Source organism: Passer montanus, unplaced genomic scaffold (genome assembly GCF_014805655.1).
Source record: "Passer montanus isolate IOZ18808 unplaced genomic scaffold, ASM1480565v1 scaffold62, whole genome shotgun sequence".
Taxonomy (NCBI): domain Eukaryota; kingdom Metazoa; phylum Chordata; class Aves; order Passeriformes; family Passeridae; genus Passer; species Passer montanus.
In genome coordinates this window covers 3,576,593-3,600,298 of record NW_024371260.1, presented here as the reverse complement: position 1 = coordinate 3,600,298, position 23,706 = coordinate 3,576,593, and the positions used below count along the sequence as shown (strand labels likewise).

The 23,706-nt window shown below is 55.6% G+C and overlaps 1 protein-coding gene across 3 annotated transcripts; it reads left to right on the top strand.

Annotated features, from left to right (window-relative positions):
• Nucleotides 1–1,102: 1,102 nt before the first annotated feature.
• CHD5 (chromodomain helicase DNA binding protein 5) lies at nucleotides 1,103–22,910 on the top strand. 3 transcript variants are annotated; one of them, XM_039727582.1, is made up of 41 exons: nucleotides 1,103–1,224; nucleotides 3,499–3,678; nucleotides 4,121–4,239; nucleotides 4,709–4,947; nucleotides 5,432–5,556; nucleotides 6,616–6,739; nucleotides 8,091–8,257; nucleotides 8,337–8,558; nucleotides 9,022–9,219; nucleotides 9,304–9,515; nucleotides 10,472–10,603; nucleotides 11,082–11,190; nucleotides 11,471–11,662; nucleotides 11,747–11,947; nucleotides 12,294–12,431; nucleotides 12,851–12,972; nucleotides 13,131–13,304; nucleotides 13,937–14,078; nucleotides 14,288–14,419; nucleotides 14,905–15,022; nucleotides 15,458–15,582; nucleotides 15,934–16,165; nucleotides 16,243–16,368; nucleotides 16,497–16,669; nucleotides 16,813–16,987; nucleotides 17,398–17,490; nucleotides 17,890–17,978; nucleotides 18,165–18,298; nucleotides 18,503–18,647; nucleotides 18,831–18,990; nucleotides 19,116–19,195; nucleotides 19,314–19,440; nucleotides 19,755–19,862; nucleotides 20,161–20,298; nucleotides 20,548–20,656; nucleotides 20,837–20,969; nucleotides 21,161–21,356; nucleotides 21,514–21,674; nucleotides 21,758–21,872; nucleotides 21,983–22,033; nucleotides 22,261–22,907. In XM_039727582.1, exons 2-40 carry the CDS (start codon nucleotides 3,514–3,516, stop codon nucleotides 21,988–21,990), a joined length of 5,658 nt encoding a protein of 1,885 aa, XP_039583516.1. In that variant the 5' UTR covers nucleotides 1,103–1,224; nucleotides 3,499–3,513; the 3' UTR covers nucleotides 21,991–22,033; nucleotides 22,261–22,907. The 3 variants fall into 3 exon arrangements, with proteins under 3 accessions (XP_039583516.1, XP_039583518.1, XP_039583519.1); XM_039727584.1 differs by lacking the exons at nucleotides 1,103–1,224; nucleotides 3,499–3,678; nucleotides 4,709–4,947 and having other exon boundaries at nucleotides 22,258–22,910; XM_039727585.1 differs by lacking the exons at nucleotides 1,103–1,224; nucleotides 3,499–3,678; nucleotides 4,121–4,239; nucleotides 4,709–4,947; nucleotides 5,432–5,556 and adding an exon at nucleotides 7,822–7,895 and having other exon boundaries at nucleotides 6,617–6,739; nucleotides 22,258–22,910.
• Nucleotides 22,911–23,706: the final 796 nt, after the last annotated feature.

Below are 23,706 nucleotides of genomic sequence, written 5' to 3'. Positions count from 1 at the left end.
CGGGGCCCGCCGCCCGCCCGCGACCTGCTGGACGACGCCGACAACGAGGAGGACGTGTCGGGTAGGCGGCGGCGGGCGGGGGGCACGGGCGGGGCGCTGGCGTCGCTCCCCGTCGGTCCGGCCGTGCTGTCCGCGCTGCCCGGACCGGGGCGGTCTGTGCCGGGTCCTCCTCACCGGCCGGTTCGCGCTCGGACCGTGCCCGGGTGATGGCTGGTTCCCCCGGCTGGGCTTGGTGCAGCGATGCCCGCCCTGTCGGACCTAAAGCAGCACACAGCATGAATCAGTGAATTATGGAATCGCAGGGTGGTTTGGATTGGGAGGGGTCTTAAAGCATCCAGTTCCGCCCCTGCCGCGGGCAGGGACACCTTCCACTATCCCAGGCTGCTCCAAGACCCATCCAGCCTGGTCTTGAACTCTTCCAGGGATGGAGCATCCAGAGCTTCTCTGTGCCAGGGCCTCTCAGAACTGGAGTGATCAATACATCCTGACCACCCCAAAGGGGTGTTGCTGTGTGAGCTCAGAAATCACAAATAAAGACACAAGCCCAGCTGTGTGGAGGCTGGCTGGGATGCCCTGGTTTGGGGGGATAATGATGGGAAGGGGAGGTGTGCACTGGCACCAGTGCCCCTGCCCAGGGCCGGGTCCCTGAGCTGGCGTGAGCAGCCCAGAACAGCCTGGCAGCTGTGGCACCTGTTTTCCTCGTGAACCCTTCCTCTCCTCACCCACTGTGTTTTCATGAGCTCTGCCTGGGGATCAGAAAGGTGACAGCCGAGTGCTCCCCCGGTGTCTGCAGGCCCAGGCCAGCAGGAGCAGCAGCACACGGGATGTCCCTGTGTCCATCTCCAGCGTGGGCTGCCCACACCTCCCTGCTGGGCATGAGGAGCTGGGCAAGGGATGAGCTGAGGCTGGTGCTGCTGGGCATGACTCTCGAGGGGCACCAGGGGGGCAGCTGCCCCTGTGAGGGTCTGCAGGAGAGGCCACAGAGCTCTGTGTCCTGTGGGCTGAAGCTGCTGCTCAGGTGTGCTCCTGTGTCGTGCTGAGCGTGGTGTCCTGTGCAGTCTGTCCATATGCGAGCTGTCCCTTTTGTCCCCAGAAGAAGATGATGGGGTGCTGGAAGGATTGGATGAGTTTTTTGCAGAAGACCAAGTTGTGGTACAGAAAAAGAAGAAATCCAAGAAGCTGAAAGATGGCAAGGCTGCCAAAATCAAGAGGAGGAAGAAGGAGGTAACGCTGCACTTTCTCACACTGGGCTGGGGCTCCTCAGCTGTGGTGCAGAGGCAGCAGCTCAGAGTGCTGGCAAGCACCTCTTGGGTCTCTGTGGATGGAAAGAAGGGTCATCATTGGGGTTTTCCCTTGCTGAGCAGCCTGGGGAGGTGACACTCTTGCCCTTTCCCAGCTTGGCTGCTCAGGAGTGGCAGTGTCCCCTGTCTGGGGGGAGAAGGGGCCTCCATGCCTGCTGGCAGTGGTGCTCCCACCCCACAGGCACAGCTCAGCTCTGCTGGGCTCACTGGTGTGTGCAGTGGTGCTGTCCAGCCCCTGTGTTGGGGTTCTCCTGCCCATAGCCCAGTGCAGCATCCAGGGACAGCAGTAACTCTGGCAGTAACTCTGGCTGACTGTGCTGCCCCAGCACAGCATCTGGGGCTCCTGTTCCCAGGGAGGGAGATGCAAACCACCCTGCTGGGACATGAGCAGGGCAGGGCTTGGAGGTTTCTGGGGACACTGCTGTTGGCTGCACTCCTTCCAGCTGTTTGCAAGGGAGATGGTCCAGGACTTGGCACATGGAAGGAGTCTTGGACCTTCTGTAGGAAAACAAAGGTGAGGGTTTGTGTGAGGCTGCACTGGAGGTGTGCTGCTGGGTCGAGAATGCTGTCTGGCACTGCTCCCTGAGCCTGCCTCACTGATCCTGTGCCACCTGGGCTCTGCTGCTCACTGTCCCATCCCCAGACAGTGCTGGACACGAGGACAGGAGCAGACATCTTCTGTAAATGTAGACAGGCTGCTGGGAAGAAAGGACGAGCAGTGACGGTTCCTCAGCCCCCCAGTTGCCTTGCTGGGGCTGGGGAGAAGCTGCTCACCCAGCACAATGTCCCTCCTTGCCAAGGGAGCTGTAAACACATGGGCTGGGTCAGGTAGTGCATTGAAATGCTTGTGCTATGAGCAGGAGTGTGATGAGCTGCTGGTTTGAAGACAGCTGATTCCATCCTGCGCTGCCTCTTGCTGTCGTGGCCCCAAGGAAGCTTGTTTCCATCGTGGCCATGGTGATGTTCTCTTCCTGCAGATAACACACAGGCCCTCTGGCCCCTCTACCTCTCCCATTCTTAGGCACAATTTCTTCCCTCTGCTGTTTTCTGAGAGGGGGGAAATAAAACACAACTCCAAGGTGTTTTCACCTTTGCCCCTTTGCTGTTGCTGCTGACCTGCCCGAGCCCTGCAGCTTGTGCTGAGCTTGGCTGCTGCTGAGCTGGAGATGGGGAGGAAATAACAGGTTGAGAGCCCCAGTTTTTTAAAATTAATGCCTTGTGTGGGCAGCTCTAACCAGGTTCCACCTGTGGCAGACTGTCCCCTCATCTGTCACAGCCAGGGACAAGCTGGTGCTGGAGCTGATGGGGCTTCCTTTTCCTGAACTTGTCCCGAGTTTTGGGGGCAGATGAGCCTTACCCCTGCTCGGGGCGGGTGGGAGTGAAGTGCAGTCCTTGGTGTGACCCAGTGCTGTGCCTGGGCGTTGTCGGGGCTGCCCTGCCTGGGAATCCACTGCAGTGGAGCTGGGGCAGGAATCCCTGCTGCAACCCCGCGGAAAAAACCCGCGTGGAGCAGCCGGGCTGTGCTGGAACCTCAGCGCAGGCAGATGAAGGTCCTTGGCAGGGAAGGCAGCGGAGAGGGAGATTCAACCTGTACTGCAGCAGTTCCCATGGAAACCAATTATCCTGTGCCCAATTCCAGCTGTTCTAACCCCGCCGAAGGAGCGATGCCGCTGCTCCGAGCAGCGAGGGACCGTCCCTCAGCCCTGCCCTGGTGCTTCTCAGTGCCCCAAGGGACCGGGACAAGCAGGGAGGGGACCCATGGGAACCTCAGCAAAGCCATGTGCAGGTGCTGCACCTGGGTCACAGCAACCCCCCATCAGTCCAGGCTGGGTGGTGAGCAGCTCTGCTGAGGAGGATTTGGGTGTGATGATTACTGAGAGGCTGGACATGCCCTGGCCATGAGTGTTGGCAGCTCAGGAAGTTACCTGAGTGCTCTGCCCAGCAGGCAGCCACGTTCCTTGGGGTAGTAATTAATTCTGTTACTGTCAGTGTTGGGCAGTGGGTCATGATCTCTCCAGAAATAAACAAAAACATCCCCTGGGCAGTCCCTGCTCTTCCAGCAGAGTGTAGCCATCAAAGCCTGCACCTTTCTGACTGTGGGAAGCAGAATGCACCCATCTGCTGGAGATGGTGGTTTCATGTGGGAGGAGAGTGAAGTGGGGACAGGCTTGTTCTTCACTGTCCCTTTCTGTTTTAGGGGAGCAATGATGAAATGTCAGAAAATGAAGAGGAGATCGAGGAGAAATCAGAAAGTGAAGGGAGTGACTATAATCCCAACAAAAAGAAGAAGAAAAAACTGAAGGACAAGAAGGAGAAAAAGCCAAAACGGAAGAAGAAGGATGAAGAGGAAGATGACAATGAGGATGGAAGTTTAAAGGTACAAAAGACTTCTTTACTCTGAGCTGGTGCTAGTGCCTGAAGCCAGGCTTGGACAAAGGGAATTGAGGGTTCCATGAAGAACCCTTGGGTTTGGCAAGGATGAGGCTGCAGGTGAATGACTGGGACAGAAGTTCTATTTCCTTGGTACTTATCTTGAGTGGAGGGAGAAGTTGAGTTTCTTGGAGCTGTGGAACCTGCCAAGGCCTTGTAGAGTGTTACATGGTGGGGAGCATTTGCATGGTGCTGTGTTAATTTGTTTCTAGGGACTGCGTGAAGCGTTAATTGTTAAACGCTTGCGTGTGCTATTTCATAAATCCCAGAAACAAATCCCTGCATATCACTGACTAGGGAGATATGGAGCATGAGACAGAGCCAGCCTTGTGCTGCTCATCTGCAGAGCCGTGGCTGTTTGTGTTAATGGTGACTCTCTAAATCTCCAGGAGCCCAAGAGCTCAGCCCAGCTCATGGAGGAATGGGGTCTCGATGACGTAGATTACGTTTTCTCAGAAGAGGATTACCACACTCTGACCAATTACAAGGCTTTCAGCCAGTTCCTCAGGTAGGGAACTGTGGGCCTGGTGGTTGAGGTTTGGGCATTGCTCAGTCAGCAGATGAAGTTGTGAAGTCAATTCTGCGTCGCCAGCTCCTTGTCTCTTCTTCCTCCCAACTCAGTCCTCTGAGCTCAGTTTATTTGGAGGATTGACTGGGAAACAGCTGAAGCATTTGTCTCTCCTGCTCTCCAAAGCCCCATATTTTGTGTATGGTTATTTGAAAAGTTTAATGAGAAAAACAGTGTTAATGAATTTCTGTTTTCAGAGCACAGCAGGCATTTCAGGGAAGGGAGGTGTCTGAGGAGATTTAGGTGTGCCCCCCTTGCCTACATTTGCTTAAGGAAGCTCTGGTTTCTGCTGCCTCCCACGAAACTCCTGCAGGGAGGCACCACTGCCACATCTGGGCTGAAGCACGGGCATGTGAGTGTAGGAACAGACACAACACAGTGCTAAACGTGGTTCTCCCCTGCCCTGCAGGCCTCTGATTGCCAAGAAGAACCCCAAGATCCCCATGTCCAAGATGATGACGGTGCTGGGCGCCAAGTGGCGAGAGTTCAGTGCCAACAACCCCTTCAAGGGCAGCTCGGCGGCGGCGGCCGCGGCAGCTGTGGCTGCAGCTGTGGAGACTGTCACCATCGCCCCGGCGCTCCCCGCCAGCCCCCAGCCCTCTGCCCTGCCCGCCGTCGTCAGGAAGGCCAAGACCAAGGAGGGCAAGGGTGGGTGCCACCTCTGGGGGGCTGCTCTTGCCAGCAGAGCTGGCACAGGGCCGCAGAGCACAAGCTGCAGCAAAGCTGGGAGGAAAAGAGGGTGCCAGAGGGGTGTCTGCAGCTCCTGCTGGCCTTGCAGAGGTCCTTGAGAGGCGTGTGGTTCATGAACCACGGCAGATCCAGCCTCTGGGTCTGCTGGACGTTTGGCAGTTTGTGGGAATTCATCAAGCTGAGCAGTAGTGGGAAAGCAGAGGGATCTCCCTTTGTGCTGTGTGCACCTGGGAACCTTGTGCCTGTCTGTGTGAGTGGAGTGTGAGGTGCTCTCTTGCTGTCCAGGTCCTGCTGCTGCAAGGAAGTTTCAGAATTTGTGGAGTTTCCAGGGAAGTGATTTTTTGAGGAACAGCCCCTGGAGAGATGTGGCTTCCACTGTGCTGGGGGGTGATTTGGGTGACAGTTTTTTGTAGAGTACCAGACAAGTTTTCAATTTCTTCAGGTCCAGGTGTACGGAAGAAAATCAAGGGCTCCAAAGACGGGAAGAAAAAGGGGAAAGGGAAAAAGACGGCAGGCTTGAAATTTCGGTTTGGAGGAATCCCCAGCAAAAGGAAAAAGGGCTCCTCTGTAAGTTTGCAGGGCTTTGGGTCTGGGAGGGAAGTACTGGGACAAGCCCTTGTTTGGGATGGTACACCCACCCCGTGTCAGGGGTGTCACTTGTGCCCCTCTCTGGGGCCCTGGTCACATCCCCTTGCACCCGTGTCCAGGCTCAGATTTGTGACACTCGTGTCTGGCCACAGCTTTTGCTAAAATCACATGACCCTGTTTACTTTCAGCAGTGCGGGTGATAATGCCATCATTTCAGATTTCATTTGCAAAGGAATTCTTCAGGGCTTGCACTGCAGCTGAACCGTGCATCCCAGAGAATTCTGGGATGCTTTAATTGCATTAGCAGGGCCTGCCCACGGCAGCTGCAGTCCCGTGGCATTGCCTGGGATGTTGGAGCTGCCCAGCATCAGGAGTGTTTCAAGGAGTTAACAGCATTTTAAAGAACAATTTCCTTAGATAACACTTGACTGGGAGTGGGGCTCTTCTAGGTGTTGATAATATTGGTCAAACCCCCTCAGCTCGCTGTGTTGCAGTTCCAGCTTTAGTTTCTATAACACAACCTGTTTTCAAAGCACATCTGTGTGTTGAAGGGCAGGAGCCACTCATTGCTGCAGATTTTCAGTCGTGTATCACAAAAAATTCCTGAATGTGTGCTCTAGAGCCACACATTCACCTTCCAGAGAGTCACAAAGGGCTCCTGCAGCTGGAGCCTCAGCACCCGGGTGGGAGTGTGCAGGCTGGGCATTTGCACGCTTGAGTCTCCCTTGTAAGAACTCAGATTTATTATTATGTTTGACTCCATGGAATGCTGGGCCTGTTTTGACTCCTTTCATGCTGTGGGAATGCCAAGTGGGAATGCCTGCACACATGGACACAGGAGGGATGGCAGGGCTCAAGGCTGAAATGGGTGTCAAAAGAGAGGGAGCAAAGTTCTGCCAGGTCCTGGAAGAAGGGGCCTTTGGATGCACAGGGTGGGATCCTGGGGTTGTTCCTATCCAGGAGAACAGTCCCAGCAGTGGAAGGACAGCTGGGATGCCAGCACTTGGACTGGGTGTGCTTTGCTTTTTCCCTCTGCAGAGCGAAGAGGAGGAGCGGGAAGAATCTGACTTTGACAGCGCCAGCATCAACAGCTCCTCCATGCGCTCCGAGTGCTCAGCTGGCCTGGGGAAGAGAGGGAAGAAGAGGAAAAAGAAAAAGAGGAGTAGGCCATCCTTTGTACTCTGTTCCTACTCTGTTTGGATTTCCCTGTTCAGATGGTGCTCCCCTGGCCCTTGCAGCTCCGGGCTGTGTCTGGCACTGGCTCTGGCAGAGGATGTGCCTGTGCCTGTGTGAGTGGAGTGTGAGGTGCTCTTGGTGTCCAGGCCCTGCTGCTGGGGGGCTCGTGCCTGCAAGGAATTTGTGGGGTTTCCAGGGAAGTGGTTTTCTGAGGAGCAGCCCCTGGAGAGATGTGGCTTGTGGCAAGCTCCCAGCAGAGCAGGGCAGGCTGTGGGTGAGGCCGTGTGGAGACGAGGTGTGTTTTGTCTGTGTGAGGTGTGCAGTCAGGCTGAGGCAGGTGGCAGAGCTGTGGTAGCCATGCAGGGACAGGGAGGCATGTGAACCATGGGAAAGGATCTGTCAGGATCTGCCAGTGGCCGTGTGACCACATTGGTGTGTGTCCCTTCATCCCTTCCCGGGTGGATGTTGTGCCATGGCACCTCTGCTGCTCTAGAGAGCAGCCCCCTGTGCTGAGCACGTTGCCTTTCTGTCTTGTGTCCTTGTTTGGGATGAGATATTTCAGATCCAGGCACATCCTTTGGCTTCTTAGCTTTTCTGATGGATTTTTGCTTCCAAGAAATGGAAGGGCAGCTTCTGGGCTGGGGATCAGCTAGGGTGTGACACTGGCCAGCCTCCCCACTGGCTGGCGAGGCTGGGCTGGCTGGCTGGCCCCATGTCTTGTGTGTGAAGGGCATTGCTTGTGGCCTTGTGAGGGCCCTGGTGCTGGAGGTAGGCAGCTCCTGCTGCGTGCTGGAGGAGTGGAAGGTTGGAGTTCCATGCCAGGAGTTTGTGGCAGAGCTGGGAATTGAGATGAGCCATTCTGGCACTTGCAAGGCCTCGTTCCTCTGCTCCTTTTCCCTTCTGTGCTGTGTTGAGAGTGCTCCTGCCTCTGTGCCAGGGAGCCCCGAGGAAGAGCAGAGTAGTCCCAGGAGAGGAGTGGTGTCCTTGGCCGTGTCACCCTTGCATGGTGCGTTTGGTGCTGGTGCCTGGGGAGGTTTCTCTGACCGGCCTCCCTTGCAACCTCTCCAGGTTCTGGCATTCTCCATTGAGAGCCTGAAGGAACCAAAGGATGATACAGTGTGGAGAGAGAAAGAGAGACAGAGGTGAGATGATGCTGTGTGCAAAGGTGAACTGTGGTGCTGAGGGACAGAGAGGCAGTGGGAATTAACAGGAGGGGTCTGAGGTGAAACGCTGTCCTTATTTCCTTAACTGTATGGTAGAGGAGCAACGTCCCATTCCCTCCGGGAGAGCTGGCTGCTCTGCCACCCCTCTGACTGTCCCCTGTCCCTTGCTTGCAGTTGAAGAGGGGGACGGGTACGAGACTGACCACCAGGACTACTGCGAGGTGTGCCAGCAGGGCGGGGAGATCATCCTGTGCGACACCTGCCCCCGCGCCTACCACCTGGTGTGCCTGGACCCCGAGCTGGAGAAGGCCCCCGAGGGCAAGTGGAGCTGCCCCCACTGCGTGAGTGGGGTCGGGGAGCCTTGGGGGCGGGTGGCCTGCTGGTGGAAACCCTCAGGTTACACTGGCTGTGCTTCCCCAGGAGAAGGAGGGCATCCAGTGGGAGCCGAAGGAGGAGGAGGAGGAGGAAGAGGATGGTGGCGAGGAGGAGGAGGAGGATGACCACATGGAGTTCTGCCGGGTCTGTAAGGACGGAGGGGAGCTGCTGTGCTGTGACACCTGCCCATCCTCCTACCACCTGCACTGCCTGAACCCACCACTGCCAGAGATCCCAAACGGCGAATGGCTCTGCCCACGCTGTACAGTGAGTGTCACCAGCATTCCCATTCCTTACTCTGTCCCTGCTCCCACACCTGCCTGGCTGCTGCTGTCCCTCACAGCCCTGCCCTCTGCCCCAAACCCCTCCCTGAGGAGTGTTGCTGCCAGCTGCATGTGCCTGAGGGTGCGGGGTGGCTCTGAAAGGCTCTACTGCCTCTTTGGTCTCCTTGTGGGAATTGCTGGCTGGGAGCTTCCTGGCCTGGTTTCTGATGGGATGTCAAGCCTTGTTCCATGTGTGGCCTATAGAGAGGTGCCATTTCTGCCTGGTGGCAAGACCTGTCCCCACGGGAGATGCAGAAGTGTCATGGACACTTCTCAGGCACCCGGTGCTGGCTGCTTTCCACTGCAGGTCCCCTTCTGTCGCTCAGTTCCCTGCTCTAATTCCCCGTGGCCCCTGGCAGGGTCTCACCTTAAACTCTGTACTCTTGCCTGTTTGCCCTGTATCCCAGTGCCCTCCCTTGAAGGGCAAAGTGCAGCGCATCCTGCACTGGGCCTGGAAGGAGCCGCCGGCCCCGCCGCCGCCCGCTGCCGCCCCACAGCTGGCTCTGCCCCCGCCCAAGGCGCTGGAGGGGATCCCCGAGCGCGAGTTCTTCGTCAAGTGGGCCGGCCTCTCCTACTGGCACTGCTCCTGGGTCAAGGAGCTGCAGGTGAGCCCGCGTGGCACTGGGCAGAGCCCCTGCCCGGCCCTGTGCGCGGTGCCCCGGGCTGAGCGCGGCTCCCTGGTGCTGCAGCTGGAGCTCTACCACACCGTGATGTACCGCAACTACCAACGCAAGAACGACATGGACGAGCCGCCGGCCTTCGACTACGGCTCCGGGGACGAGGACAGCCAGAGGGAGAAGAGGAAGAACAAGGACCCCCAGTATGCCAAGATGGAGGAGCGGTTCTACCGCTACGGCATCAAACCGGAGTGGATGATGATCCACCGCATCCTGAACCACAGGTGAGAGCCCGAGGGACATGGTGCCATCCTTCTGACCTTGGGCTGCTGGGATTTCAGCTTCTGGCCTGTGCTGAGGTCTGTGTTCCCTTGGAGGTTTGGTTCCGGGCTGAAGCTGAGGCTGGAAGGGGATCCATGCTGCCTTATTTTCATGTCTGCTATGTTGCACATTAAAAATGGAGTTATAGCCAATTTCCTAAAGGTGGATGCACATTTTTCCACCCTTCCCAGTCATACTGTTTGGGTCCTGTTACAGCCTAACCATTCTGTAAATTCTGATGCTGATGGGGATGGTGCTGAGGGGAAGAGTTGGAGCATGTGGCCAACTCCCTTACAGAACCTTGACACTGATATTTCTTTTCTGTAGAAGAAATTCCCTGTGAATGAGATGTGCTGTGCAGATGGGCTTTCTGCATTGAGTGGCTGGAGACACGTCTTTGTTGAATTTCTGCATTTCAAGTGGCAGCTTGAAATATCAAGCAGTAGCAGCAGCTCTGCTGGAAGGCTGCATGGCAGGAAAGAACTAAAGCTGCCTGTCTAATTTTTGTGTGAGCTTTACCTTGTCCACTAACAAGGCAGCAGGTTTCCCTGTAGGCACAGAGTCAGACTTAGAAGTGTGTTTATTCTGGTTTTATTCTAAGCAGAACTTCCTAGAGTGGTGAATGCTGCAGGTGAGAGGGGAAGCACTGGAATCCATCCAGGCCTGGTGAAACAGGGAAATGAGGTTGTTAGTGGAATGGAAAAGCAGCCTGTAAAGCTTAATGGTTTGACACACTCACAGATGAATAGGCATTTCTGCTGGAAGTGTTGGTACTTTGTTTTTCTACCTCAGCTTGGATGTCCTGGTCTGTAGGTGAAGGCAGAGGATGAAGCATCCAGCTCTGCAGAAGGGGATCACAGCCAGCTGCTCCCAGGGGCTGGTGGCATCCCTGATCAGCTTTCTGTGCCCTGTGTTACAGCTTTGACAAAAAGGGAGACATCCATTACCTGATCAAGTGGAAGGACCTGCCCTATGACCAGTGCACCTGGGAGATCGATGACATAGACATCCCCTACTATGAGAACCTCAAACTCCTCTACTGGAACCACAGGTGTGAGCCCACAGCTGGGGGAGCAGGGCAGAGCCAGGGCAGCCCCTGCAGGTGTTTGGGACAAGGGGGACACAGAGGTGGCCCCCTTTTGAACACATTGACACTGCTTGCAGTGATTTCTCTTCAAAGACCAGCACTGATCAAGGCTGGCCCTCCTGATGTGCCATTTCAGGGCTGCTGGGCAGTCCCACCTGCTCTTTTCCAGCCTGTGCTCCCCTTCCCCTGTGTCTGCACTGCCATGACATTCATGGTCTCCATGGCCCTGCTGCCTGTTTTGGGGGAAAACCACAGTACTCTGAGTTTGCTGTTCTTCATTCTGGAGATTGTTGTGGGGGGAAAATCAATGTGTGCCCCTGCTAACAGAGCCAGAAGAGCTTCTGTGGGGAAAGGGCCAGTGTGGGAGGTGTCTCTGTCCCTTGGCTTGGAGCTGAGAGAAGAGTGACCCCCTGCCACCCCTGACGTGTGCTGGCTGTCACAGGGAGCTGATGCTGGGGGAGGACACGCGCCCTCTGAAGAAGCTGAACAAGAAAGGGAAAAAGCTGAAAGAGGAGAAGCTGGAAAAACCTCCAGAAACACCTCTTGTGGATGTGAGTGAGAGTGGTGGGGACAGTATGGGAACCTGGAGGGAGTGGGGGCTGTCTGTCCCCTTGTTCTGTCACGTTGTCCTTCTCTGGTTCCTCTGGGGACCCTGTTTCCAGTGAAAATTCTGGAGTGGTGTTGCTGTGAGGAGCCTGGGCTGTGCCAGGGACCTGTCTGTGTCTCCTTTGGAGCTGTTGGGTGTTACAAACCTGAAGAGGGATGTGCTTGGCTGCAGGGGAAGGAGGGGCAGGTGGTTTTCAGTGCTCTGTGCCGTGGCTCTCTTTGCAGCCTACAGTGAAGTTTGACAAGCAGCCCTGGTACATTGATGCCACGGGAGGCACGCTGCACCCTTACCAGCTGGAAGGGCTGAACTGGCTGAGATTCTCCTGGGCACAAGGCACAGATACAATCCTGGCTGATGAGATGGGGCTAGGGAAGACGGTGCAGACTATTGTGTTCTTGTATTCCCTGTACAAGGAGGTGAGTGGAGCCCCCAGCAGTCCCTGAGGTGGCTGAGAGCTGCTGGAATGGGGAGAACAGCCTGGGCTCTGTCTCCCTGAGCAGGGCCACTCCAAAGGGCCGTACCTAGTCAGTGCCCCCCTCTCCACCATCATCAACTGGGAGCGAGAGTTTGAGATGTGGGCGCCTGACTTCTACGTGGTGACCTACACGGGGGACAAGGAGAGCCGCTCGGTCATCCGGGAAAACGAGTTTTCTTTTGAAGACAACGCCATCCGCAGCGGGAAGAAGGTGTTCCGCATGAAGGTGGGCGCTCAGTGTGTGCCTGCCCCTTCCCTTCAGCTGTCAGTGAGAAGGGGAGAGGAGAATTTGGACCTGGAGAGGGTCCCTGGTCAGCTTGCCACAGAGGGAAGCTGGCATTGTTTACAAACATGGATTTGTGATGAGCTTTACAGATTTCTGCCAGAGCTTTTCTATTTCTGTGGTCTTCTGCTTGGTTCTTGTGTTGGGGTGTTCTGCTGGCACAACTCAGCCTCTGTGCCAGGCAGTGCAGCCCTTCTCATCCTGGATCACATGCAGCAGCAGCAGCAAAGGTGGAGGCAGTCCTGTTGGCTGCTCTTATCCCAGCTTTTCTCTTCCTCTGCTCCTCCAGAAGGAAGCCCAGATCAAGTTCCATGTCCTGCTCACGTCCTATGAGCTGATCACCATTGACCAGGCAGTGCTGGGCTCCATAGAGTGGGCCTGTCTGGTGGTGGATGAAGCACACAGGCTGAAGAACAACCAGTCCAAAGTAAGTGGCAGGCATTTGTGAGTGATTTTTTTCTCTCTCTTTTAACATCCTGTGGCATTAAAAGCCCTTCAGCAGCAGGAGAGGCAGCAGCCTGGCTGCCTGACAGTCCTTGGGCAGGATATCATGGAAGGGAATTGATCCCTCTCCTTGCTTTCCCCTTTACCTGAGGCTCAGTGCAGTCTCCAGCCCCTGGGATGTTCACTGTCCCTGGTGCAGGAGGAGACAAGTGGTGTGACCCAGGGATACCCAGGAATGCTGCCTGTGCTCAGTGGGAATGGCTGGGAGCAGGACATGCTGGCACCCTGCTCTGCATGCCCAGCATGGGGGTCTCTGCTCAGTCTCCATGTGCACCCTGCAGAGTCCACAGTGACACATTGGTTCCTGGTAGTCCTTGTCACCCAAACTTATTTCTTTTCCAGTTCTTCAGAGTACTGAATAGCTACAAGATCGATTACAAGCTGCTCCTCACAGGGACTCCGCTCCAGAACAACTTGGAAGAGCTCTTCCACCTGCTCAATTTCCTGACTCCAGAGAGGTTTAAGTAAGTTGCACTTGCCCAGGCCATCAGGGTGGCTCCTCACAAGCTTTATCTCTTGTACTTCAAGAGCTCTGCCCTGGTTTAAGCCATAAAGCTGCAGATCCCTTTGCTTTCACATGCCCCTGTTGCTTAGTGCCATGGGGCTCTGGCTGCTTCCACAGCAACCTGGAGGGCTTCCTGGAGGAGTTTGCAGACATCTCCAAGGAGGACCAGATCAAAAAGCTGCACGACCTGCTGGGTCCCCACATGCTGCGGCGGCTCAAGGCCGATGTGTTCAAGAACATGCCGGCCAAGACGGAGCTGATCGTGCGCGTGGAGCTCAGCCAGATGCAGAAGTGAGTGGTTCCAGTGCATTCCCAGGGGTGTCTGCCTTCCCCCAGCATGGTGAGGTGTCAGTGGGGATTGAGGGCTCGGAGGCACCCTGCTGCCTGGGAGGTGTGTTCCCTGTGGTTGAACTGGGCTCTGTGCAGTCCTTGGGGCGTGGGAGGCTGGCAGCGTGGCTCTGCTGGCTCTGGGGGCACAGAGAAAACACTGAGGCTGAATCCGCTTCTCCCATTCCTGGCACTGGGACATGGCCCGTGCTGCTGGTGTGCCTGGGTGAGCCTGGAGCGTTGCTGCTGCCCCAGCTCTGGTTTTGCTAGGCTGACCTGTGCAGATTCAGTGGCATCTCTTGCAGCTCAGGAAGGGCCTGTCACTTCTTCCCCTCCTGCTAGGCAGGGGAGCTTGGCTGGCACCCAGCAGAGGGTGGTGGTGTGCCCCTCAGTCCATCCCACTGCCAGGGCTGAGATCCCCCCAGAGCAACTGGAAACACCCAGCCCTATGTGTTGAATTGCTTTTAAAACCTTCCAAATGTCCCTTTTGCATCTCCAGTGACACTAAGGAGGGTTTAATTCAGTCCCCTCCCATTTGTGCCAGTCCCACACGTGCCCCAGCTAACACAGTGTCTGTCCCATCCCCTCTCCTGCAGGAAGTACTACAAATTCATACTGACAAGGAACTTTGAAGCCCTGAATTCGAAAGGTGGTGGGAACCAGGTCTCGCTGCTCAACATCATGATGGACCTGAAGAAGTGCTGCAATCACCCATATCTGTTCCCTGTGGCAGCTGTGGTATGTCCCCTGCCTTTGCACCCTTGGACTTGTCTCAGAGTGTTGAGTGGCAGCTGCTTCCATGATCCTGCTTTGGTTAACACTGTGGGTTTCCATGCACGGTGGGTTTCATACAAGGACTTAGTTTTTTGTTTTGGAAATGCAAGTGAAGTCCTCCATGAGGTTAATGCAGGTTGTCCTTATGGGCACTGACCATGCTGCCTTCACAGGAGGCCCCTGTGCTGCCCAATGGATCTTATGATGGGAATTCCTTGGTCAAATCTTCTGGGAAACTGATGCTGCTCCAGAAGATGCTGAAGAAGTTACGGGATGGCGGTCACAGAGTTCTGATCTTCTCGCAGGTGAGAGCAGGGAGGGATAATAATAAGTGCATTTTAAAAGGATTTATTTTAAATTATGTATGGGAAATTAGTGCTGGGAGCAGACAGAAATAGGTGGAATAGCTGGTGACAGCTTCTCCCCCAGGCAGCCATGCCAGTAATGGTGCAAGGGCTGTGTCCCAGCTCGCTCCTGAGGGACTGCCTGTCGTGTTTAAGAGCTCTGTTAGCTCAGGATAGAAAAGAGACAACAATCACGAGGCTCCTCTTTGGGGAGGGACAGTCAGACACAATTCCTTCCTGCTGGCAGAGTTGCCTGTAGAAGATGAGATGTGAGTGTTGCTCCTCTGGCAGTTCCATGTTGGCTGTGCTTGCTTTGCTGGCCGTGCTGTGCCTCCACCACCGAGGCCTCTGTGCAAGGACTATGTTGGGGCAGGGCAGCTCCCCAGGGGAGGCAGGGGTGTTTGGCCATGCAGACCCTCTCATGCCAGGGTCGCCTTGCCCTGTAGATGACAAAGATGCTGGATTTGCTGGAGGATTTCCTGGAGTACGAAGGCTACAAGTACGAGCGCATTGACGGGGGCATCACCGGCGGCCTGCGCCAGGAGGCCATCGACAGGTTCAATGGTACTCCCCTTCCTGCCTTGCTGAGGGGGGCCCTGGGGGGATGACAGTGTGTGGCCAGCAGTAGATCATCTGCCAGTGCCCACAGCTTGTGCCACACTCACAGGTCTGCCTTCCTGTGGCACGGTGGGGCTGCTCGTACAGCGCCCTTGAGTTGGTTCCCACAGGGAACCTGAGTGTGCCAGCAGCTGTTCAGCTGGAGGGGCTCCTGCCCTTCCCTCCAAGACCTCAGCAGATGACAGAGCTTCCCCTTTGCTCTGGAGCTGGGTTCTGCAGTACCTGGTTTGCAGGGGGCGATGCGTTTTCACTCCTTGACACCTCTGCCTCTTGCCTGTGAGCTGTGGGAGCCATTCTGTCCCTCTGAAATGGTGCTGCTCCTCTCTGAGCTGTGCTTCTTTCTGTCTCACCTGTTCCCACCTCTGGGTTTGTCGTTCTCAGCTCCTGGGGCTCAGCAGTTCTGCTTCCTCCTCTCCACCCGTGCCGGCGGTCTGGGCATAAACCTTGCTACAGCTGACACTGTCATAATTTATGATTCTGACTGGAATCCCCACAATGACATCCAGGTTTCTGACTTTCCCTTTTCCTTCCTGTGTAGTAAGTACCTCTCTGGCTGTGCCCTCTCTTTGCACACCCTCACTGGGATTTCAGTATCTTCTCTTGAGAGCTGCTGACACTTTCTCCTGTGTTTGTGGGCGTTTCTGCTCTGCAGTCCCTTTCCCACACCCTCTCCTGGCCTCTCTGCAGTCTAGGAGACACCTGACATATAAAACTGCCTCTCCCCTGTGACATTCTCACTCCTCCCTCATACCTGTCCTCAACTGGGTGCCTCTCATGCAGCGTGGAGGGTGAGAAGCAGGGCCCTCTTGTCCCTGTGGCACGGTGCCACCCTGGCCTTGTCCGTGCTCTGCCCGCAGGCGTTCAGCAGAGCTCACCGCATCGGGCAGAACAAGAAGGTGATGATTTACCGCTTCGTGACCAGGGCCTCTGTGGAGGAGCGCATCACCCAGGTGGCCAAAAGGAAGATGATGCTCACCCACCTGGTGGTCCGCCCGGGGCTCGGCTCCAAGTCGGGCTCCATGACCAAGCAAGAGCTGGATGACATCCTCAAGTTCGGGACAGAAGAGCTCTTCAAGGATGATGTGGAGGGTGAGGTGGGAATGCTCTGTGTGGGGCAGGGCCCTCTCTGAGCTGCTGGGGCTCACTGCTCTCTCCCTGTGCCACAGGCATGGTGTCTCAGGGCCAGCGGATTGCAATGCCAGATGCTGTTACCCCTTTCTCAGACACACTGTCAACAAAAGGGGGTGCAGCAACCCCCGGCATGAAAAAAAAGCATGGTAGCACCCCACCAGGTGTGTAGCCCCTCTTTGCTGGGGGGACTCATCCTCCTCCCTCTCCCCTCACCTGAGCTTGCCTGGCTCTGGAGCAGACTGTCCAGCACCCTGACCTGCGCTGCTGCTCCCCTCGCTCTGCTCTCCAGGTGACAATAAGGATGTAGAGGACAGCAGTGTGATCCACTACGATGACGCTGCCATCTCTAAGCTTTTGGACCGGAACCAGGATGCGACTGACGACACAGAGCTGCAGAACATGAATGAGTATCTCAGCTCCTTTAAAGTGGCTCAGTATGTTGTGAGAGAAGAGGACGGTGTGGTAATGTGATCAGTATCATGTCTTACAGTCACCCCTTTGTACATCCTGCTCCCTCTGCTGTCCCTGCGAGTGCTTGGCATGGGGCAGGACCCTCCCTGCTCTCTCTCTGTGGCTGCTCGAGCTCTTTGTCTCTGGCTCTGCAGGAGGAGGTGGAAAGGGAGATCATCAAGCAAGAGGAGAACGTGGACCCTGACTACTGGGAGAAGCTGCTGCGGCACCATTATGAGCAGCAGCAGGAAGATCTGGCCAGGAACCTGGGCAAAGGAAAGAGAATCCGCAAGCAGGTCAACTACAATGACACCTCTCAGGAGGACCAAGGTATGGCCACAGGTGCTCGGCTCCTGGCCAGGCTCGTGGGACAGACAGAGTGTCACTTGGTGTTTCTCTGCAGTTGGTAGATTGCCTGGGTCTGCACTTCCCAGATTCCTAAACTTTCCAGTGTAGACATTTTCAAGTATTTTTTTCTTTTTATTGGTTGGTCTGTAAACTCTGGTTTTGCTGGAAGAATCTAGGAAAGACATGTCTGTGGGGAAAATATTTCAAATTTGGTTTTTGCTGCATAACAAGGCCAATTCTGTAAAACCTGAGAACATGATTTCCTGTTGCTGTGTCCCCCTCTCCTGCTGCCTGGCCGTGAATGCCTGTCCTACCCACAAGCAGGCTCTGACCTGTCTAACACATCCTCCCCAGGCAGGGTCTTCTAACCTGGCCTCCCTTGTGTTCTGCAGAGTGGCAGGACGAGCTCTCTGACAACCAGTCAGAGTATTCCATTGGCTCTGAGGATGAGGATGAAGACTTTGAAGAGAGGCCAGAAGGCCAGAGTGAGTTGATGTGTTTGTTGATAGTTCCTGGGATTTGGAAGCATCAGGAATGTCTGGGTTGGAGGGACTGGTGTGCCCAGGGCGCAGTTCAGGGGACTGCATCCCTGCTTTCTGTCAGGTGAGGAGCTTTCCAGGGCAGGGAAGGCAGCCAGCTGCTTCCTTGGCCTCTTCAGTACTGTGGTCTGCTCCACCACGAGGACCAGGCATGGTCCCCCCTTGCCTGGGAAGGGCAGAGGAGTGTCCTGGCCTGGGGAGTGGTGGCTGGAAGGGACCCTGCAGTCTGGGCAGATGCTGTGGTGGGTTCTGCTCCCATCAGGAGGGAGGGCAGGAAGCCTGGGGCACATGAGGTGACTTCCCTTGGTGCCTGGCCCATCCATCACTGATGCTGCTTGGCTCTAGGTGGCAGAAGACAATCACGGAGACAGCTGAAGACTGACAGAGACAAACCTCTCCCTCCTTTGCTGGCAAGAGTTGGGGGGAACATCGAGGTGAGCCTCATCCGGAGCATGGCCAGTGCTGTTGTGCCCGGGCTGCCTGAGGGCTGGATCCCTCTGTGCTGACCCACTGGGACACCATTCCTGGTCCAGCAATGCCTGTCACAGCTGTGAGGCTCCAGGAAGCCCCGTGCTGCTGAGGCCACTCTGTGATCCCAGCGATGCCTTCGCTTCCTGCAGGTTCTGGGCTTCAACGCCCGGCAGCGCAAGGCATTCCTGAACGCCATCATGCGCTGGGGAATGCCACCCCAGGATGCCTTCAACTCCCACTGGCTGGTCCGGGACCTGCGAGGGAAGAGCGAGAAGGAGTTCAGGTACTGAGGTCCTGGCAGGCAGGCAGGGCTGGGAGCTGCACCCCTTCACTGGGGGCTCTTTTTGGGGAGGCAGTTTCTGTTTCATTGAGACGTTGTCTCTTGTTCCCTTCCTGGGGGTGAGACTTTCCTCATCCAGGGGATCATGTGCGTGCTGGGTTGAGCAGGGAGGACATGGGCCAGGACTGAAGTCTGGATTCCCTGCAGGGCATACGTGTCTCTGTTCATGAGACACTTGTGTGAGCCTGGGGCCGATGGTGCTGAAACCTTTGCTGATGGTGTTCCCCGGGAGGGGCTGTCTCGCCAGCACGTGCTGACTCGCATTGGGGTCATGTCACTAGTAAGGAAGAAGGTGGGTGAGTAAAGTTATGAATGGACTTTTTAAGAATGTTCTGGACACTTTTCTCAATGGGGTGGCCGCAGTAATCCTGCCACTTGGTCACTCTGTGGGTGAGCAGCCTGGACATGCTGACTCTGTGGCACCAGCTGGGAGTGTCCCTGCCCTGTTTGACCTGACCATGTGTGTCTGTGCCAGGTCCAGGAGTTCGAGCATGTCAATGGGAAGTACAGCACCCCAGACCTGCTTCTTGAGGGCCCAGAGAGCAAGAGATCCAGCGAGGTTGTGTCTTCAGATCCCAACACGCCTGTCCCGGCCAGTCCAGCACACACACACACGGGACCAGGAGCCCTTGCAGGTATCCAGGGGGTTGTGGCTGGGGTCTGGCTTGGGAGGGAGGTGGCCCAAGACACCAGGAGGTTTTGCAGGTGCTTTACCCACTGGGCCCTGCTCAACAGCTTCTGAGCTTTGCTTTTCCTATAGACAAAACAGAAGCACAACTGGGGTTCCATGAGGAAAAGGACTTGATGGAACAGAAGCCCAGAAAGGTGTCTGACAGCCAGGTGAGTGGCTTTGTTCAGCATCTCCTCCAGGAAATTTTCCCTGCTCTGCCTGGGAACTTGGGGTACTCCCTAGGGAAGGGAGGGCCAGGCTGATCTGGGGTGGGTGCTTGGCCTTTAGGTATCTGCAAGTGCCGAGGCAGAGAGTGAAGAGCACCTGGAAAGCTGTGACAACAAGGAGAGGCCAAGGAAAGAGAAGCAAGAGGATTGTGAAAAGGCTGAGCCTTCTTCTGAGCCCCTGGCAAAAGGTGAGGCTGTGCATCTTCTCTGGGTTGCTATGGGAAACCTGAACAAACTCCTGCAGAAATTCCTGAAAAAACAAGTTGTAAATTGCATGAAATGGTCATTTTGGGGGGCATTTGTTCCTTCAGATGTCTCAAGGAAGAGGGAAAACTAAACACATTTATTTGATATAAAGCAGAAGAATGTTCTCTTTGAAGTTCTTTGAGCCTCTTGAACGTACAAACAATAAACGTAGTTACTTTACCCTAAAAGGGAAAGTGTGTCTGGATAAGTAGGTTGTTCCCTACAGAGCTTTTTCCATGTCAAGCATTTCTTGTAGGCCTGTTCCCTCCTGCAGACGAGGGGATTCAAGAGCAAGAGAAGCCTTTGGAGAAGGCGGAGTTGAGCAGCAGCCCAGGGAAGGGGGAGGATAAAGAAGTCAAACCAGGTGAGGCATGAGGCTTTGGAGAGAGAAGAGTGGGAAGAATTCCCAGAGTGAGGCCAGTGCCTGGCACAGTGACAGAGCGTGCCCACAGGGTGGTGGCAAAGATGCCATCAGCACCACTGGGGCTCAGGAGACACGAGTGGGAACAAGACCCTGTTGGCATGGCCTGTGTTAACAATGGGACCTGCTGGGAGGGGTTGGTGGCTTCTGCAGCAGTGACTGGTGTTGATGGGGCAGGGGTGGCACCAGTGGGAGTAGTGGTGGAGCACAATTAGGCCAATTCCTTGTGTTTGCCAAGCAGAGGATGGCAAGGAGGAGGAGAAGGAACCAAGTGATGCCCAGCAAAACGGTGACAAAGAGGAAGAGGAGGAGGGAAAAAAGGATGACAGAAACATGAACTTCAGATTCATGTTCAACATTGCTGATGGTGGCTTCACAGGTAAGGGTGAGAGATGAGGTCTTGGCCTGTTCTGCAAAGCTGCTGCAGAGGCTCTGAATCTGTTCAAGGAATGTGACCCTGGTGATGGGCCATGGATGGGCTGGTGCTTTGCTGGCAGCAGCAGACCTGGGTCTGCTCTGTGCCTGTGGTCCTGGGAGGTTCCATCACTCGCCCTGCCTGCATGCTGAGCATTGACCTCCACTCCAGCTGCCTGACCAGGCTGTCTCCCTTCTGCTTCTGCTTCCACAGAGCTGCACACGCTGTGGCAGAATGAGGAGAGGGCTGCCATGTCCTCTGGCAAGATCTACGACATCTGGCACCGCCGACATGACTACTGGCTGTTGGCAGGAATTGTCACGTACCCTTTGACCTGGCAGAGCAGGAGGCAGCGAGGCGAGAGGGGCCTCTCTGGGGGTGTGGAAGCTGGGCTGGAGCTGCACTGATGAGAGGGAGAGGGTTTAGGGCCACGGTGTGGCTGTGGGGTGGTGGGCAGGCTGTTGGCTGGCTCGTTCTGCCCTTGACACTTGTCCCACACCAGTCATGGCTATGCCCGCTGGCAGGACATCCAGAATGACCCACGCTACGTGATCCTGAACGAGCCCTTCAAGTCAGAGATACACAAGGGGAACTACCTCGAGATGAAGAACAAGTTCCTTGCCCGGCGTTTTAAGGCGAGTGGCAGGTCCAGGGCTGGTGAGTCCTTGTTGGTGGGAGGACCAGAGCAGCATCTTGAAACCAGGGGGGAATTTGCCAGGATCTTCTGTGAGCAAAATGGGGAGTGGATTTTGCGAGGAGCTCCGTGGTTTATTGGTTTATAGTGGGGGGGTCTGGTCCTGAATCCTTGCTCTCCCACACCTCCCAGTTGCTGGAGCAGGCCCTGGTGATTGAGGAGCAGCTGCGGAGGGCGGCGTACCTCAACATGACCCAAGACCCCAGTCATCCGGCCATGGCACTGAACGCACGGCTGGCAGAAGTGGAGTGCCTTGCTGAGAGCCACCAGCACCTCTCCAAAGAGTCCCTGGCTGGGAACAAGCCTGCCAACGCTGTCCTGCACAAGGGTATGTGCCTGCAGGGCTGGGGGAGTCTGCTCTGAGGCTGGGAAGGGTTCCCCACCCTCACCTGGGGAGCCAAGCCAGGAGGTGTCCCCATCTTGTGTTCTCTCAGCTTGCTGGGTGTGACAGGCATCCCCCCAAGTACCTCCTGCTTTACTTGCAGTACTGAACCAGCTTGAGGAGCTGCTGAGTGACATGAAGGCTGATGTGACACGCTTGCCCTCCATGCTGTCCCGCATCCCGCCCGTGGCTGCCCGGCTGCAGATGTCAGAGCGGAGCATCCTCAGCCGCCTGGCCACCCGTGGAGGGGATCCAGCTGCCCAGGTCTGTGGGGACAGGCACAGAGCCCTCACTGTGAGGGTCATGGGCTGCAGGGCCATGTCTTTTCTCCCTCCTTGCCTCCCCAGGGCTCCTTTGGCTCTGCCCCGATCTTCAACAACAGCTTTGGGCCGAATTTCCGTGGTCCTGGGCCAGGTGGGATTGTCAACTACAGCCAGATGCCTCTGGGACCCTATGTGACTGGTAGGCTGGGGTTTTGCTCTTGGGCAGAGAAATTCAGAGGGTGGATTTGGGTGGTCCAGGAGTGCTGCCACAGGACAGTAGTGAGCAAGGTGTTTCCTCTGTCACCACAGATATTTAGCAGTTCCCATGATTTTCCCCTGCAGCTCCCACTCCTAGCCGAGGTAAGGCTGTACTTCCTGCTCTCTTTGTTGGGGAACATGAAGGGATGGGGGGCTAAATGGAGGCTCCATTTGGGCTCCCCAGTGCCAGTATCTGACTGTGGCCTCTGCCTCAAGCAGCCGCAGTGGAGATGGGAGCAGATCCTTCCTGCAGTCCTCCCAGGTGGGGTTGGCATGTGGGGAAGGTCCACATTTGCCTTATGGACAGCCCTTCTCTCTTCTCACAGCAGCTCTGGGGGACAGTCCCTTGTCCCTGGCCACGAGCCGCTGTTGCCAGAGGTCGGCAGGGAAATTGTGCCAGCGTTGCCTGCGTGGAAGACAAGCTGCTGCCGGCGCTGCTGCGCTGTCCCGCTCCCGCTTCAAGTGTGCTTTGCCTGCTGCGGCCCCGTGGGAGCGGCGGGGCTGGGGGTTTGTGTCCGTGTACATTTTTTGCACTTTCTTATTGAAGACTTGAAGAGTTTGTCTGGGCAAGGTGGGCTGAGGGGAGGGAGGGAGGGCTGGAGTTGCGGTGTTTGTCTGGTTGTGTTGGCAGGTGTAGGGGTGAGTGGAGGCCAGTGGTGCCATGTCCCAGCCGGCTGTGCTCCCCAGCTTCCCCCCAAGGGGCGTCTCTTCATCCTGGTGGTGTTTGAGCAAGCCCACGCCTGTTGCTGCCCTGCTGGAATCCCTGGCACTGCTGTGGTGTGGCTGGGGGTCCGCATGTGCCGGGCTTGGGGCAGGCAGATGGAGGGGATGTGGGTGGGACAGAGGGGACAGCTGGAACTGGGATGGGGATGCCTCGAGCGTGGTGACACCGGCAGCCGTGAGCAACGCCCCTGCATCCGCTTCGTGCTCTGTGTGTCCCGGTTTCTGTTCTGTGTTTTAATAAATCCTTTGGGAAGGACGCAGTGGAGTCTGGCAGGGGAAGGGATGGTGGGGTGGGCGGCCTTGGGGCGGCCTGGCCATGGTCTTGGTACCCCTGCTGTCCTGCACTTGGTACCCCTGGTGTTCTGCACGTGTCCACACACACACACACACATTTCCACAGAAACCGACACAGATGTCTACACACACACACATGTGGTGCACATGGAGACACAGGGACATGCACACATGGACACAGACAAGAGAATGTCATGTATCTACACTTACTGTTATCTCTGCACGGTGCACATATATGTACACATGTCTACATCACCCCCACACATGTACCTTTTCATATATAGCATGTGTAGATCTATGTACATGTGTAGATATACACAGAACTGTAAGTTTTAGATCTATATGTGTGCATATATCTTTATGTGAGCATACACAGCTATAAATACTGATCTATTTAGGTACTGCTATGTGGGTGTGTACCTGTACATACATACCTGTATATTATACAGGTCTGTGTAATATATTTGTGGTTTTAGTAGATGTGTATTTGTGTACATAAATACTTCTGAGTGCGTGTGTAGACACAGGTATGGGTAGATAATGGATATATGTACATAGGATAGATCTATATGTGGTATGGATGTATAGATCTATATTTACAGAGGTGCATATACACATACATGCGTAGATGTTTCTACATATCTACACATCTCTATATCTCCATATCTCTGTATGGCTATATAGGTGTATTGATCTTCATGTATGTGTTCACAGACACACATGTATTTGTAATTTCCATATATTTATACATAAGTGTA

Excerpts from the sequence above, each read along its gene's own strand:
- CHD5 (XM_039727582.1), top strand. The coding sequence starts at position 3,514 with ATGTCAGAAAATGAAGAGGAGATCGAGGAGAAATCAGAAAGTGAAGGG. Across the intron at positions 4,240-4,708 it reads GCTTTCAGCCAGTTCCTCAG|GCCTCTGATTGCCAAGAAGA; the intron begins GTAGGGAACTGT and ends CCTGCCCTGCAG. Across the intron at positions 15,583-15,933 it reads ATCCCCACAATGACATCCAG|GCGTTCAGCAGAGCTCACCG; the intron begins GTTTCTGACTTT and ends CTCTGCCCGCAG.